Genomic DNA, 17663 nt, shown 5'->3' on the forward strand with positions numbered 1-17663 from the left:
TTGAACTCAAGACCTCTTCTAGCTTAAAATTAGGGGGAAAGGATATGAGCTGGTCATTTTGAAAAGAAATAGTCCACAATTTGAAAATGTGGACAATTGGAGCTAGTCGCCCCAATTTATTTCCCTTTTTTAGCCATTTGGCCCAATTTATAACAATTGGAGTCAATCGGTCGCATGCAGTCCCTATACCACATTGATACACTTTTATATTGCATTGATACACTTTTATATTGCATTGATACACTTTTTAAAAAAGAGAGAGGGAATCCTTCCTTATACCCAATTGATACTCTTTTATACAACATTGATTCACTTTTAAAACAAGAGAGAAGGGGAACCTATACATGCAAATGCAGTGTCCATATACCCAATTGATACTCTTTTATACTAGATTGATACACTTTTAAATCACATTAATACAATATATATACTACATAAATACACTTTTTAGAAAATCTGTGCAAGCATATACAGTAGCTATATCAAATTGATACAATATATATATAGCACATTCATACACCTCCGTATTTTATTATTATTGAAACTAAAACTGAAGCTAAAGTCACTATTTTATATCAATTTTGAGCAAATTTACAATGAAAAAAAAACTATAGGAAGCTAATTAAATACAGATTTTTGGATATTTTATACAAAATTTGTGGAATGAGAAAGGTATGTTGGAGTATCGAAAAAGGTAAAGAATGGAGGTTTAAGAGTTTGAGTGAAAAGAAATTTGCGAATGAAAAGGAAAGAAAGAAAGGGAAACGACATGCCGATGTCAGCCATCTCAAAGAAGATTTCGTGGTGAAGTTCTTTGTGTGCAATTCTTTCTAGAAAGACCCAGGAAGACTCAAACTTTCAAAATCACGGAAGAAAACTTTCTTTTGCACCATTTTGTTGGGCGTACAGCAAAAATGAGCATTTGATAAGTGAATTTTGAAGCCGTGGTAAAAAATTGAAAGAATTTTACTGTAGAGAGAATGGGAGAAAAGGGGAAGAAGAAGATGAAATGATACACGACTTATACTGGGAGTAGCTATTTACCGGGTATTTAATTGTGGGTACTATTTTTGTAGTATTATTTTAGTTTTAGGTGTCATTTTTGTCTTTTTCCCTAAAATTAGACTATACCAATGGGCCAAAGATATATCATACTGATAAATGTGGTAATTAATTTTTTTTTCTTTCTGATACAAAGTATCTTATGATACATTTTCCAATTACAAGGGCTTGTAAGACACACCCACCTTGTGAGCATGTCCAGACATTCTGGTGCTGTATGCCCTGCTCCCTGTAAACAAAAATAAACAACTAAAGCAATTTTAACACCAACTATTTGACAAATTATTTGCACGATTGACTGACTAGTTTGATAGGAGGTTTTCTTGCCTTCACTGTGGCAAAAGTCATCTGATTTGAGTAACTTCTAGTGTAACAGAAATCGTCCAAATGAAGGAAAAAAAAAAAAAGTTTAACATCCATTCACTGACAGAGTTTATGACTAATGTAGTACAGACACTTTTTCAAGGATCCAGAATGTCGTTCATCAAGAACGTACTAATCCGGCAACTTGATTGTCAAGGGTCCAAGTTCGCCAATCATCAAGAACGTAGTAGTTAAAAGATTTTATCCATGCTTGAGTCGATCGGAAGGTAACAACCTTGTCATGATCTCCACTGCTCAATTCAATAAAACATAGAGAACTTGCTAGTTACACTCACATAAACTTCAATTATTTCTGTTTTTAGTTATTGCAATGCTGTAAACAGAATAAATATTTATACTTAACCTGTATATAAGAGACCTGTAACCTTTGCTACTGAGGTTTTCATGATATGGTATGCTATTAATGACCATCTTTTGGTATTGCAAAGTTGCACATCTGTCCCATTTTCCAATAGTCCCCTATGACCAAAAGAGTATCTGATTATCTGTTTGTCTGAGTTAATTTCTAAGCATTGACAATAAGGAAATTACTGGTGAATTTATTGGATGCTATCACAAATTAAACTTAAAATTTATTTAATGATGTGTAATGATGTCCTTTAGCATACCTTTCGAATGCTGAGGGCGTCTCTAACTTGACCATCATCAGCCCAATGATAAGAGAGTTTGTACCAATCAGCATAGGACTAAACCAACAAAGTAACTGTAATTGTTGGATTGCATATATGATATATAGTTTTACTAATTCCTATAATTTGAGTAATAACCATCCTCGAGTACCGAGTCTCCTCCAACATATAAGGGATTACTTAAGAATTCTGGGTGATCAACGAACCACTGCAAAAAAAATTCTGAAAAGGATTACTCAACCAACTAAATACTCATAAAACAGCAGGGTAGTTAATAAAATTCTTTCCTTTTGAAGTTCAGACACGAAAAGACGGAGAAACTAAGTGAAATGTGATGCTTGACAGTTGACACAGATTCAACAACCTGAATTAGTTGCAACAAGCATATATATACAAACGTTTTTCAACATATACTAAGAACTACATAGTCAGCATTTGAGAATAGAAGAATAAAACTACGCTATCTGAGGCCTTAGACCTTCTATGCTGACGAGAAATCACAAATAATGATGAATCTAATTACCTTGTGAAGGAACTGATGTGCATGATCACTTGCTTGTAAATCAGATGATTGTAGAGCTGTTGGAGTTGTCGCGTAGGAAAATCCAGTGCCCACTGGTAAGTCTAAGAAAATAATGCTCGCCGTCTAAACATTCCATAACACGTTTTAAGATTTTTGAATTTTACACAAACTTTATGTACATTACAAAAGCGCAATTTGACAATCAAATACCCTCACCTTTGTCCATGAATAAGGATTCAGAATCATTGTAGGTAAACTCCCATTGTATTCCATTGGCTCAAAAGTTATTGGTCCTTCATATTCATAGTTTAAAACTTCAGCAAGTATTTTAATAACTTGTAAAAGCCAGAAACTTTTATGATTCAAATCAACTACTCCCTCCATTTCAATTTGTTTGTCTTACTTACCTTTTCGTCCATTGAAAAAGAATGTTTCTTTCCCTTTTTCTGAAAACATTTTAATTCTTACTTTTCACTTAGACATGTTTGAGACCAAAATATTAAAAGACATTTTGGTCCATTCGACATATCAAGTTTAAGACCACAAGATTCAAAAGTATTTTTACTTTTTTAAACAAGTTTTACTAGACAAACAAATTGAAACGAAACGGAGGTAGTAATACTTTTATATGTGGTGTTCTGGTCTAAATTGCCAATGATCCCACCCAAAATTTAACAAGTCATGCATAGCAGTATTACCATTTTTACTTGGTTACCAATAACGTTTATCTTATAGATCTATCCTATAAAAGATTATTTCTATGTCAGTTCATAGAACTTAAACCCCAATCTCATAGATAAGGCCAGATAAAGCAGAGCAACCAGGGCCTCCAGTGACCCAAAGCATTAGAGGGTCTGATTCTGGATTTGACTCCGACTTTATAAAATAATAGGATAATTGCACATCTTCTGAATCACCAACTCCAACATACCTGGAAGTTGGAACCACCAACAAAAAAATTCATTTTTTACAAGTTTTAATTAATTCACTTCAAATATTAAACCATAATAATATGTTCATAAAATTCCCGCAAGAAGCAACTAACATATCTGGAGGGGAACACACTAATGTACCAGACTTCCTGGCAAACGAAGAGCATAGCTATGACTCTTCGTAGCATGGCCATGACACTTATGAAAGATCACAATTTTTTTTTTAGTATTTTTCGGTGTACCAAAAAAAGAAAAAAGAAAAATCAACAAACATATTAAGGAGACTAAAATAAACTTATTTCCAATTTAATTTCTGACCCTGTTTCAAGTTCAAAAGGAAGGGGCCCTAGAAATCCTCGAAGAAACTTCACAGTTGAACCAGCTGTTGCATGCCCTGCTACAACAAGAAGTAAAAACAAATAGTAACAGAGCTTTGTTTTTGCCATAGTTCTTATACAACAAAGTTCTCTTAAAGCTAAGTTTGTCAATTACTTTACTTTACTAATCTATGGAAGTGGCTTAAAGCACACAGCTGTTGGTTGTCGTGCTATCTTATCCATAAAAGGGCTTTCACGACGTTTACATCATAGTGAAGTAGCTTGATTAATTTGGAAATGTTATCTCCTTTGTAAATACCATTATGAATGTCATTCTAAACGTGGGTCTAATTCCTGCTATTTTCCAATTTTCATGTGGGGCCCATGCGTGTTTATTCTTGTCACGTCCCAAATTCACCCCTAGGCGTGACTGACTCCCGCTAATACCACTTTTTGGGAGAACCAATTTCTCATACATTCACAATGTCTATAGACACTGTGATAAAGACATAAGCAACTCCAAATGCATGAAATAACCATTATCGCAAGGTAATTATCCAACAAGATAGCGCATAACGATTTACAAAAACAACGGTAGCTTAGATAACAAATCTCTAACCCAAACCCCACACTAGACCATGGAGCATCTAAACAAGTTACATGTGTTAAACTTCTGGGAAAGTAACCCAGTAAGATCCTCGACCTGCTACTTTAATACCCCTGGAACAAGTGTTAGAAAAATACAAGGAACAACCAAAATACATAAATTATATGCATACAGTGTCTCTTATAAGGTAATGTTCAACAAGATGCAAACTGAAGTTCAAAAACCACTCTGTAACTCAACTCAATCAACTCTCACGACTTGTCATAAACGGCAATGAAGATGATCAATCTAGTACCCTGACAAGTCCACGACAGTATATACAATGCCCCAAAAAGTCTACTACAGCAGCATGTACAAGCCCCTAACATATTACGGCCGCATAAATAGTGTTCCTAACATATTACGGCAGCTATGTATGCTCCTAGAGACTATAACGGCAGCAAAGAAAATATATTCACCGCCCCAACATCACCTCACATTTCACCTCTAAGTAATTCTCAATACACTTCACAAAAAAAATATCCACAGCTAGTCAAAGGCCACAAATTCTACCAAGCTCACGCTTGTTCCAACACATGCACTAGGCAGAAAAATATAATTTTTGTAAAGCAGATTTGAAAAGCAAGCATCAAAGCTTAAAGTCTCACTTACCTCGCTAATAACACCTTCCCCAACTTTGCAATGTGTAGAACATCAACCAACAACGACCAATAGGATCAATCTAAATAAAATATTAAATAACAATATCAATTATGTTATTCGGGGCCAAGTCTCCATATCCGTAACTTTTAAGTTTAGAGCTAAATCATAAAATCTCATATCTTAACCCATGAATTTAAAAATAATCTAACAAAGGAGGCTGCCAAAACAGGCCATAGCTCCACGTTATTCAGTCCCAGCCACTTGATGACGACCCTTCATAAAGCCAAAAAGAGAACCACGTTTTCGGCATTAAACAAAACAAAAAGAATAGGGAACAAAAGTGACAAGTCCAGCAGGTGAACAACTAATTAATGCTATAGCTTTCTGAGGCTCAAACATGCTAAGAAATTCCAAAATATTGACCAATAAAATCACTCTTAATCAATATAGTGATTAATTAATCACTGTAAGTCAATAGCAAGTTGGCACAGTAACTAAGCACACGTTATATATTGTTTCATGCTTCGTTTTTTATTTCCCCTTTTTTTTCTCAGTACCTAATCAACATTAAAAAAAGTAATTCCCTCACTTCAGTAGTAGATAATTATCCATGGCATCTCCAATTTTGAATGATCAACTGATTAGTAGAAAGAAATTATCACCTCTTATTATACAGATTCGACATAATACATGGATATACCACCATAAAGAATTTATGAGATCATTACCTGAAGGCTAAAATCACTCCAAACAGCAGCAACAATATTCTGTAAGCCACCCAAAATAACCCAACATGTTCATCTTTTTCATTTTCTTCTTTCTTTTTTTCCCAACAGTTAGGGGGGTCTATAGCCCTAATATACTGCTCCTCATTTGTTTTTTTCTTTTAAACATGAAACTGAAACAAGGGAGTGGGTGGGTCCTACTCCTTTTAAATTCTCTTAATTAATATTAATAATATGGACAAATTATCCCTTTACCCCTCATTAAAAGGTCTGGGTTATTACATTCTCCCCCACTTATATTAACGTTCGTCCTCGAACGAGTATCGAATCATACCTGAAGTGTCAAATAAATGAGGATATATAACTTGCATCTCCTCCTCGAACTCTCAAGTAGCCTCCTCAGTTGGATGATTATGACATAATATCTTGACTGAAGTTATCTTTTTTGATCTTAACTGTCGCACTTGCCTATCAAAAACAGCTATCGGGATTTCCTCAAAAGTCAGATTCTCATCGAGCTCTGCATCCTCTGGCTAGATCTTATGACTATTGTCACGAATATATCGTCTAATCATCGACATGTGAAACACAGGATGAACTGCAGACAACCTCTGAGGTAAAACAAGCCTATACGCCACCAATCCAATTCGGTCTAAAATCTCATAAGGACCAATGTATCTAGGACTTATCTTATCTTTTCAGCCAAATCTCATAACTCCTTTCATAGGAGAGACTTTTAAAAGAACTTTTTTCCCCTTTTCGAACTCCAAATCATGAACCCTCTTATGTCCATAGGACTTCTGCCTGCTTTGTGACGTCTTAAGTCGGTCTCGTATCACTGCAACCTTCTTCAATGCTTGCTGAACTAAATCTGGACCCAATAACGGCACTTCACCGGGATCAAACTAGCCAACTGGTAAACGACACTTGCGATCATATAGAGCCTCATATGGTGCCATTTGGATGCTTGTCTGGTAGCTATTATTATAAGCAAACTCTGCTTAAGCCAACTGGTCATCCCAATGGCTACCAAAGTCAATAGCGCAAGCTCTAAGCATGTCCTCCAAGATCTGAATAACTCATTCAGACTGTCCATCGGTCTGCGGATGAAAAACTATACTCAACTAAACTTGCGAACCTAATGATTTCTGAAAGGATCTCCAGAACTCAACAGTGAACTGTGTACCTCAATCAGAAATGATTGAGATAGGCACACCATGAAGCCGAACTATCTCCCGAAGGTAAATTTCTGCTAACTGCTTCACACTATAAGTAACCCAAACTAGTATGAAATGGGCAGATTTTGTAAGTTTATCCAATATCACCCAAACTGAGTCCTGAAAGTATTTGCCAACCCAACAACGAAAGCCACAGTAATCTTTTCCCACTTCCACTCCAAAATAATTAATTTTTGCATCATCCCACTAGGTTTTTTATGTTCATATTTGACCTGCTAGCAATTTAAACAACTAGTCACATATTTCAAAATATCAACCTTCATACCTTTACATCAGTACAATCCTTGCAAGTCCTGATATATTTTTGTAGCACCAGGATGGATAGAGTATCTCGAGCTATGAGTCTCATCAAGAATTAGTTGCCTCATATCACCCACAATAGAACGCACAATCTTTCATGACGACGTAACACACCTTCACCGTTAATAGTGAAAGACTTAACACCACTATTCTACACTCAATCTTGAATCCCAACAAGGTAGGGATCATCATATTGGAAAATCTTAACTTGCCCAACTAAGGACGACTGAACCATCATAACTGCAATTAACTTGCCAGGTACCGTGTGATCAATTCAAACTCAATGATTTATTAAGGATTGAATATCCATAACCATAGGTTGCCTTTCAGCAGCAAATCGGGCCCAACCGCCCATAAACTTCCTACTCAAAGTGTCTGCTACTACATTAGCCTTCCCAGGATGATATAAGATAGTGAGATCATAATATTTAAGTAGCTCTAACCACCGTTGTTGTCTCAGATTCAGATCTTTTTGCTTGAATAAGTACTGTAGACTCTTGTTATTAGTATAGATTTTACATGGCTCACCATAAAGATAATAATGCCAGATCTTGAGTGCAAATACAACCATGGACAATTCCAAGTCGTGAGTAGGATAATTCTTCTCATGGACCTTTAGTTGTTGAGAAGAATACACCACCACTTTACCATTCTGCATTAAAACACATCCCAATCCAATTAGAGATGCATCATAATAAATAGTGAAACCACCCTCAGTAGTAGGTAAGGTCAAAATCGAAGCCGAAATCAATGTAGTTTTTAATTTCTGAAAACTTTCTTCACATTCATCTGACTATTGAAAAGCCACACCCTTTTGAGTTAAGCACATCAATGGAGCAACTACCTTTGAGAATCCCTTTACAAACCTTATATAATAATTAGCTTGACCCAGGAAGCTACGTATCTCTGTAACAGTACTAGGTTGAGGCCAATCTCGAACTGCTTCAATCTTCTTTGGATCAACATGAATCCCATCTCTTGGCACGGCATGTCTTAAAAATGAAACTGTGCTCAACCAAAACTCACACTTTGAGAACTTGTCATAAAGCTTGTGTTCTCTAAGTGTCTGTAGCACAACTCTCAAATATTGTCCATGCTCTACCTTACTTTGCGAGTACCAAAATGTCATCAATGAACACAATCAAAAAATGGTCTAAATATGGCTTGAATACCCTGTTCATGAGGTCCATAAATGCTACAGGTGCATTAGTCAGTCCAAAAGACATCACTAAAAATTCAAAATGCCCATACCCAGTCCCGAAAAGCTGTCTTAGCGATATCTTCAGCCTTAATTCTCAGCTGATGGTAACCCGATCTCAAGTCAAAGTCAATTTTAGAAAAGTGAGTAGCACCCTGGAAATGATCGAATATATCATCAATACGAGGCAAAGGATATTTATTCTTGACTGTTGCCATATTCAACTGCCGTGATCAATGCACATTCTCATCGTGCCATCTTTCTTTTTCACAAATAGCATAGGTGAACCCCAAGGTGACATACTAGGTCTGATGAATCCCTTATCAAGTAACTTCTAAAGTTGGACCTTCAATTCTCTCAACTCATCAAAAGCCATATGATAAGGTGGAATAGAGATAGGTTGAGTCTTTGGTACTAAGTCAATGATAAACTCAATCTTTCTCATCAAGGGTAGCTCAAGCAAATCATCTGGAAATACATCAAAAAATTCTCGAATAATGGGAACATTGTCAACGATAATATCTTCTACTCGAGTGTCATAAATAGTAGCAATGAAACCCAAGCACCCATGATTAATCATTCGACATACTTTAACATAAGATATTATCTTTCCTTGAGTCTCTGAAGTCATACCTTTCCACACAAAAGGTGTTTCTTTGGGAATATCAAAACATATAAGCTTATCATAACAATCAATCAAAGTGTAACATGATGCCAACCAATCCATACGCATAATCATAGCAATGTCAGTCATTGGCAACATAAAGAGATCAACTATGGTGTCCTTACCCTAAATAGATACCACACAATCTCTATACACTCTATCTACTGATAAGGTCCCCCCCCCCACTGGGTTCATAACAATATATGGCACAAAAAGAGTCTTAATCATTTTTTTAATAAATAAGCAAAAGATGGAGACACATACGAGTATGTAGAACCAGGATTAATAAAAGAATATGCTTTATGAGAATTTACAGTGATAATACCTGTGACTATGATATTAGATGCCTAAATGTCCTGCCTAGCCATAGCAAAGAATCTCGATGGTCCACCCGCTGTCTGAGAACCCTGAGCACCCTGTCAACCCTATCCACAAGTACCTTGTGGAGTGATCCTAGCTGGCTGAGTGTGAGTATAAGTACCTGTAATATCTTTCTACACCTAAATAGTAGCTTGACTAGACCCAAAATCTACCTTAGGACAAAACTTAGCAATGTGCCCTCTCTTACCACAATATAATAAGGACTGCCAACTCCAAAACAACGTCCAGTATGATTTCTGCCACAGTTAGAATATTTTAAACGCTGCTCGGACTAAAAGAAACCATTACCCTTCCTTTGTGTCTGCTGCTGCTGACCCTGTCTAGCTGGATAACTATTCCTTAAAGATTGTCCCACTGACTCTAACTGAGCTGGCTAGACTGTACACGATCAAATCCACTCTTACTCCCAAATGAAGCATTAGGAGTGTGTAAAAACTGAACCGACCGATAAACCGAATCGATAAAAATGTTATTGATTTATTGTTATTGGGTTATTGATTTAATGATTTTTAATGGTTTTATAAAAAAAATTATTGGGTTATTGGTTTGGTTTGATTCTTTCTTATTGGGTTATTGGGTAAACCGATAACCCAATAAGAATATAAATATATATATATATATATATATATGACTTATTATATATTTCTCTTAATTTCTCTTTAATTTCTACAAATTAACAAAACTATTATTTCAATGATACAAACTCTTAATTTCTACTAACAATATTTGGTTCAAACTTGAAGATTCTTGTAAATTAAAACACATCATGTAGGATTATTAGTTGAAACTAAGATTCAATTTTTTTTCATGTTAGTTACTACTATTTCTATTTTATGAGTATTTTCTTATCGGTTAAATAAAAAACCAAACTGTTAAGGACTAAAAACCGATAAACCAAAAATCGATAAAAAATATCTTATTGGTTTGGTTATTGGTTTAGCATTTTTATAAACCAAAAATTGATAAACCGAATCGATAATATGTAAAATCAAATCGAACCGACCAATGCACACCCCTACGAAGCACCACTTAACCCACTTGAGTTACGTGCTTTATTATTTTCTCGATTAATTCTTTCCATCTCATAATAGGACTCAGAATGGAAAGCAATGTCAAACACCTCAGAATAGGACCCATTACGCACATTGTGTATCACTAGACCACTATAACGAGCCTCAAGTCTATCCATAAATTGTCTTACTTTCTCACTGATCTGCAACTAAAGATGGAACATACCTAGACAACTCAGTAAACTTAGCTTCGTACTCAGTGACAATCATGGATCCCTATCATAACTCATTAAACTGGCATCTCATGTCATCTTGTTTGCTTAAGGGAATAAATCTGTCCAAGAACATAGCTGAAAACTCTGACCAAGTGATCGATGGTAGCCCTTCTTGTCTACCCCTCAAAACGGAAGTCCACCATGCCTCGAGAGATGCTGAGAATAGAAAGTGGTAAATTCTACACCACGAGTCTCCTTCAGTCCCAAAGTAGTCAGTATTTTCTCACAGTGATCTAATAATTTTGAAGCTCAACAAAATATGGTATAGCATAAAACTCCGGTGGCTTAAGATCCATGAAATTGTGAAGACTTTGGGTTGCCCCATAGCTGCAATCGAATGATCAACAGGTTGAGGTGCCTAAAAAGTTGCAACATTTAACTAAACTTATGCTTGGATTAATGAAGTATACTGAGGAGCTTAAGTTCGACCTTGATTAGGCACCAATGCCTCCAGTATATTCAACATTCTTACTATCACTTCTACAGGCAACGTAACAGTAGGTACAACAACAGGTGCTGCAGTTGGAGTATCATGATCAACCTGGTCTGGGACTCGCTCAGGAGCCACAACTTTGGGTTGGCCCCTACTCCTAACTCCATGCTAAGGTTTAGTTTGTACCCTAGTTCGAGGCCTGGTTGGATGAGACCCAACTCAACCACCATCAGGGTAGGATCCTATCCAACACCACATCCAGTAGTTGTATTAGATCGACCAACGGAGGAAGAACTATGTCTCTTAACCATCTGAAAACTAATATTTAAAGGTTAGACTGAATTCAACTCAATGCATAAATACTGAATAAAAAAAATGGAAACTTCTTAAATATTCTGTAGGCTCAAATTCATAAGTAAGGGCTCCTACATACCCCTGAACAAGAATCTACTAAAACCTGCTCCATGACCTGGGACCTATAGCCTACGCTTTGATACCAACTTTGTCACATCCCAAATTCACCCCTAGGTGTGACTGGCTCCTGCTAACACCACTTTTTGGGATAACTAAATTCCCATACATTCACAATGTCTATAGAAGCTAAGATAAAGACATAAGCAACTCAAAATAGATGAAATAACCATTATCATAAGGTAATTATCCAATAAGATAGCGCATAACAATTTACAAAAACAATGGTAGCTTAGATAACAAATCTCTAACCCAAACCCCAAACTAGACCATAAAGCATCTAAATAAGTTACATGAGTTTAGCTTTCGGGCATACAAACCCAATAGAAAGAAATATAATCTAAAAATGACTAAAGCTGGATGACAGCCTGCACGAATAATGCAAAGGTTCACCTCAGCAACAAATACCATAAGTAAAGACCATCAGCCATAAGTCTCCCTCTTCGCAACCATATCTGCATATATGCAAGTAAGGAGTGAGCTATATATAAATATAACCCAGTAAGATCCTCAACTCGCTACTTTAATATCCCTGGAACAAGTGTTAAAAAAATACAATGCACAACCAAAATACATAAATTATATGCATACAGTATCTCTTATAAGGTAATGCTCAACAAGATACAAAATGAAGTTCAGATACCACTCTATAACTCAACTTAATAGACTCTCATAACTTTTCATAACGGCAGTGAAGGTGATCAACCTAGCTCCCTATAATACCCCGTATTTCCCTAGCTTAAATTAAATCTCAGTCCATGAGTTATGCTATATAGTTTTTTTAAAATACCTTGTATTTTTTAGTTTAGAGCTTAAAAATATATAGGAAATTCAGTCAGCTTTCCAACGATATAAAATTTGCCCAAATTCAATTCTCGGACAAAGAGTTAGAGCCATTTTAGTAAAATAGTGTGCCAACTAGAACTCCAGCATATCGCGGAGCCAGGTCAAATGGCATTTGGCAATTTCTAGTGGAGCTCTATGATACCACTGCATCGCGCTACCAGCCTAGATCCTAATTGTCATTTTCCAGTGTTCCATCGCGATCGTGGCACATCGCACCAAGCATAAAATTGCATACAAAGGGGTAACGCGATTCCACCGTCGCGCTAATGGTTCAGTTCTCAATTGTCAGTTTCCAGTAAACGGCGCGATAGCACCGCATCACGCCAGCCTACCAAATCGAGATTTTTAGCTAATTCTGAGTTTTAATTCCAAGGGCTTTTAAGTACTTTTCCCTTACCCCAGTCAGCCTTTAACACGACATTCAGCCCTAATAAACCTAGTTCCATTATTATTCATTCAATTTCCCCCAAATCAAAGCATTCTCTCTCAAAGAGGCAAAAACCCTACTTCAATAATTCAAGGTCAAGCTCAATAATTTCCTCCAAGAACCTTCAAGAAAGAATCTTCTAAGGTATGTTAGGTGTTCATTCATGGGCTCCTTTCACCCATGAAGTCCAAGAACCCTTTTTAAGCATACAAGATCTTTGATTCATGATTTCCATATTTGAATTAGATTGAATTTATGTTCATGATATTAGTCGAGTTTCAATCCATGGTTTAATTGTAAGTTTCATGAAAATTAAATAGCATGTGTGACGAATATGTGATTTTCTTGATAAACCCTTGAATTTACAAATTGATTAATGTATCATGTGTTGTCCATTATCATATAAATAATCCATGCTCTCCAAGTGTTTGCTAAATTGCCTATGTAAAGTAAATAGTGGAATCATGACATGTTATTATGTGGTCCCAATCATGTACAAGCCTATGCCTTACAAGTGTTTGATGAAATACTTATGTGATTTGAATAGTGAAAGAATGACATGTTATTATGTGATACCGTTCATGCATAATTTCATGTATATCAAGTGTTTGACAAAATGTCTAAATGAGTGCATTGTTAGCAAGCAAGTATTGTTATGCCTTTATGATCATGTTATATCTTTTTTTATGCTATCGAGTCCTGGGGTTATTAAATACCCAACAATCTAGCTGTTTACCTAGAGCCAGTGTCAGTTACAGAATAGTATCAGTCATGTCATGATTAATAGAACTCAGTCAGTTACAGAACTCAGTAGACTCAATATCAATCCAGTCCAGTTCACTGTAATCAATTTAGTGTCTATTTAGTTGGGGGCTTACCCGTTAGTTAGGACTGGGTCCCTAGAAGTAATCCCTAAGTTCCCAAAGTACGTAGCCAGCGTAGGTTATGAGATATCACCCATTATATAGGACTGACATACTCAGGGATCACCTGCTAGTTTAGGATTAATCTCAAGGGTCACCTGTTAGTTAGGACTGACTCCACAGTAGTTGTTAGTACCGTGGCACGCTGCTAACAACCTTCCAATTGGGTTTATAGATTGGACCCCAACTCAGTTATCTTATCCTATTTGGGGCATATCGGTTAGATGATTACCTCCCATAGTTTCAATTTCAGTCTTCAGTTTATAACTCTGTTTATTTTACAGAATCAGGACTGTCAGACACAGTCAATCAGTATCAGTAAATTAGTTATAAGTAATATCAGATATCAGTTACTCAGTTATCAAAACTCAGTGCTCAGCTTCAGAAAAGCTCAGTTATAGTCTATACGTATATTTATAGTATTGCATACTCAGTGATTTTTGTAGTATCAATTATCCACGTACTTTTATATTCAGTTACTCTATATCATTCAGTCAGTTATCATTCATACATATAAACCCTTGCATTCTGCCTTACCTCATCTAGCATACTAGTACATTCCACATACTAATTGCATACTCTTTCTTTGTGCTATGATGTCTCATATCATAGATTCAGACACGGAGGATCCTGACCGTATTTTGACATTTCCAGTTAGCAGTGTCAAAATTAGTAGTGAGTCCTCGTCTATTGGGGATATAATTTATTTTAGTTTATCAATAGTTCAGAAGTTGGATTTAGTTGAGGGCTTATCCCATTTACTCCATATTCAGACAGTTCAGTTAGAGGCTTTCAGACTAGACTAGTTTAGACTGTGTTTGGTTTTTCAAATATTTTTATGAGATGTTATTATTTATCAGTATTTAGATTTTGAACCTTATGGAAATTAAGCCTAATTCTATATTTCTTTCAGTATTACTATTCAGCGCTTACAGTAGATATCAATCATGGGTTAGCTTATGGTCCTTCGGTGTCGTAAGTATCGTGTAGCATTCGGGGTACAGACTCGAGGCATTACAAACTTGGTATCAAACTCTAAGGTTCAACAGAGTCCTAGGAAGTCTGAAATCTACATCAAGTAGAGTCTTGTGCATTGGTGTGTAGCACGCCACACTTATGGACAAGAGGCTATGAGATGTTTTAGGAAAAGTTTCCCTTCTTTCAGTATTTATGTCGTGCGAGTGAGTATGAACTTAAGCTAAATTCTCAGTCTAATCCTTTTCTTTTTTTCGGTTATAGAACATGCCTTCCAAAAAGACTTAGAAAAAAGAACTAAAAATCAGTCAGCACCTCAGCCCGTTCAGGAAGATCCCCTGGATGAGTATGTCTCCCATGCCAAATTCAGAACTGCTTTTACTACCTTAGCTTATTCAGTAGTTGCTCAGAACAACCTACAGGCTATTGTCCTATCTAGGCTTTTGGTTCGTACTCAGCAAAGCAAGGGTGAAAAGCGTGGGAAGAAAGATAGAAAGAATAAGAGAGTCAGAACAAGTGGTTTTAGGCAAAGGTCATTGGGTGGTAACTATTTCCAGTTATGTCAGAAATTCTCAGCCCAAAATCCTTCTGTAGCTAGTGCTCCAGTGCCAATATTTAGAAATATCAATCGAAATAGCACGTCATATTCTAAATCTCAGGGTATCATAAAAGGAGGTCGTACCCACCCACTTTGCCATAAATATGGTAAAAATAATCAGGGTATGTGTAGGGTTGACAGTGATGTATGTTTTGTATGTGGTGATCCAGGCCACAGGATGTGAGAGTGTAGAGTAATGGCTTAGAGGGGAAAATATTTGCGCCAACAGGGTCAGTCCAATCATCTTTTAGCTCAGTCTGGTGGCCCGAACCATCAAGGTGCAACTTCCAGTGCCACCAGTGGGCAATGTACAAATAGGCTTTATGCACTTCAGTCTAGACAAGATCAGGAAAGTTCTCCTGATGCAGCCACTGGTACGTTATAGATATTCCATTTACTTATTTATGCCTTATTAGATCCAGGAGCTTCTTTATTTCTTGTAACTCCTTGCATAGCATTCAACGTTAAAGTCAAACTAAAAATATTAACAGAACCTTTCTTAGTGCTTACCTCAGTAGGTAAATCTATTATAGCCAGATGAGTATACATGAATTGCTCGGTTATAGTATTTAAAAAAATCCATTCAGTTAATTTCAGTAATAGAGTCATTTTATTTCAGTTTCTTGATGAACCAGTCCTTGAATGAAGGGGTAGTACTTCAGTTTTAGATGATTTAAGTTTGAATCTTTAAGATTGATCTAGTAGAAAGAAAAGTTGAGAATTCTAATCTAGTCAGTGTTAAGGTTGCCATATGATGATTTTTGGGGCAATAGAAAGCTAAGAATTTTATGTCAAAAGGAAGTACTAGCAGAGGACCTTATATTATCAAGAGTAGTCCTTCATAAAGAGTTTAGTGTTTATAAGCATTGTCATATCTCAGACTCTAGAGTAAAGTGGTTTCAGTTCGATTTAGAGTTTACTAAGGGGTTCATAAACTTAGAATAATGACTTTAATCTAAGGGGGAGATGGTAGAACAAGTAACCAAGCCAGACTTTCAAATTTTAGTAGTAATGTCAGTATGTGTAGAGAAGCAGTGGGAGAGGTTGATGCCCAACCTGTCCTTACCTCAGTGCAAAGTTTTGCACTTCAGCTATCACGATATCTACTCATGCCTTACATGTTATCTCTATGATCATAGTTCCTATTCGTGCATATTATCAAAAATCATGTACGTTTATAGTTTCTAGTATAAGGAGTTCTAGTTTCCTTAGTGTTACGAATCTTGTTCCACGAATATAGAAACTCCAAACTCAGGTCACGCAACTCATGACTCATGTACTTATGCCTTTTAGTGTGCTCAGTTTCCATGACTTATGCTATACTCCTAATGACCAGATAAATTCAGATTTATGTCATGTATATCCTCAGTCTAGATCTCTTGATAAATTCATGAGATTAATATTCTATTCCTCGGGCCTCAGTTAAGTGTCAAGTTCAATATAGTGTCCATTCATGCTTCAGGTACTCATGTTTAACCTTCAGTGGACTCTCCTTATTAAATGATGTAGTGATAAGCAGTTGCTTAGAAAGGAGAGAGTAGATGTTTCATGTTAAGAAAAGATTGTTTCATGCTAGTTTTACACGAGGCTGTAGTTATGAAGACATGCTTAAATATCATGATGATGTGTAAGGGGATAAATGTATTTTGGAAATTTGAGTAGTCTTGAACATAGTGGGAAATTTTAGTCCAGCTCAGACCTCATTAGGTAGAGTTATTAATGTCCATATTACAAAATTAGAGCCATGTTGTGATGTCTTATTCAGATGTCTTATTCAGACTATGCCAAGATTTCCTTGCTCCCTAAAGTCAGTAGAACTTTATAGAAATTGTCAAGAAATTTTCAAATTAAGTATAAGTTTTCAGTATGAGTTAGTTCGTAAAGCCAGGAATTCAGTTTAGTAGTTACGCAGATAAGTTCGTATGGTTTCCCATATTTTTGCCCAGTCGCCCTATCCGAAGTCTCATAAATATTCCCATTCCAAGATGGAGCATCCTAGTAGTAACGAATTCAACCCAGTTCATGTATCATGTTTCAATTTTAGATCCTAGATATTCAGTCACGATTCAGTTCGTAGGTGACCTATGCATCATCTAGATTTTT

At 36.2% G+C, this 17663-nt stretch overlaps 1 protein-coding gene across 1 annotated transcript; it reads right to left on the minus strand.

Moving 5' to 3' along the window:
• Positions 1–701: 701 nt before the first annotated feature.
• Positions 702–5077, minus strand: LOC107852702 (serine carboxypeptidase-like 17). Its single transcript, XM_047400685.1, has 8 exons — positions 3849–5077; positions 3384–3529; positions 2815–2891; positions 2599–2721; positions 2227–2283; positions 2055–2132; positions 1790–1905; positions 702–1676 (listed from the first exon to the last, which is right to left on the minus strand). Exons 1-8 carry the CDS (start codon positions 3974–3976, stop codon positions 1547–1549), a joined length of 855 nt encoding a protein of 284 aa, XP_047256641.1. The 5' UTR covers positions 3977–5077; the 3' UTR covers positions 702–1546.
• Between the last annotated feature and the right edge of the window lie 12586 nt (positions 5078–17663).

Source organism: Capsicum annuum, chromosome 1, assembly GCF_002878395.1.
Source record: "Capsicum annuum cultivar UCD-10X-F1 chromosome 1, UCD10Xv1.1, whole genome shotgun sequence".
NCBI lineage: Eukaryota > Viridiplantae > Streptophyta > Magnoliopsida > Solanales > Solanaceae > Capsicum > Capsicum annuum.

Bases quoted from the DNA above. Each gene is read 5' to 3' on its own strand.
- LOC107852702 (XM_047400685.1), bottom strand. From the start codon at position 3,976: ATGGCAAAAACAAAGCTCTGTTACTATTTGTTTTTACTTCTTGTTGTA. The intron at 3,530-3,848 runs GTCAGAAATTAA...TCCAACTTCCAG, and splicing joins CCTTTTGAACTTGAAACAGG to GTATGTTGGAGTTGGTGATT. The intron at 2,284-2,598 runs GTAATTAGATTC...TTTTTTTTGCAG, and splicing joins CACATCAGTTCCTTCACAAG to TGGTTCGTTGATCACCCAGA.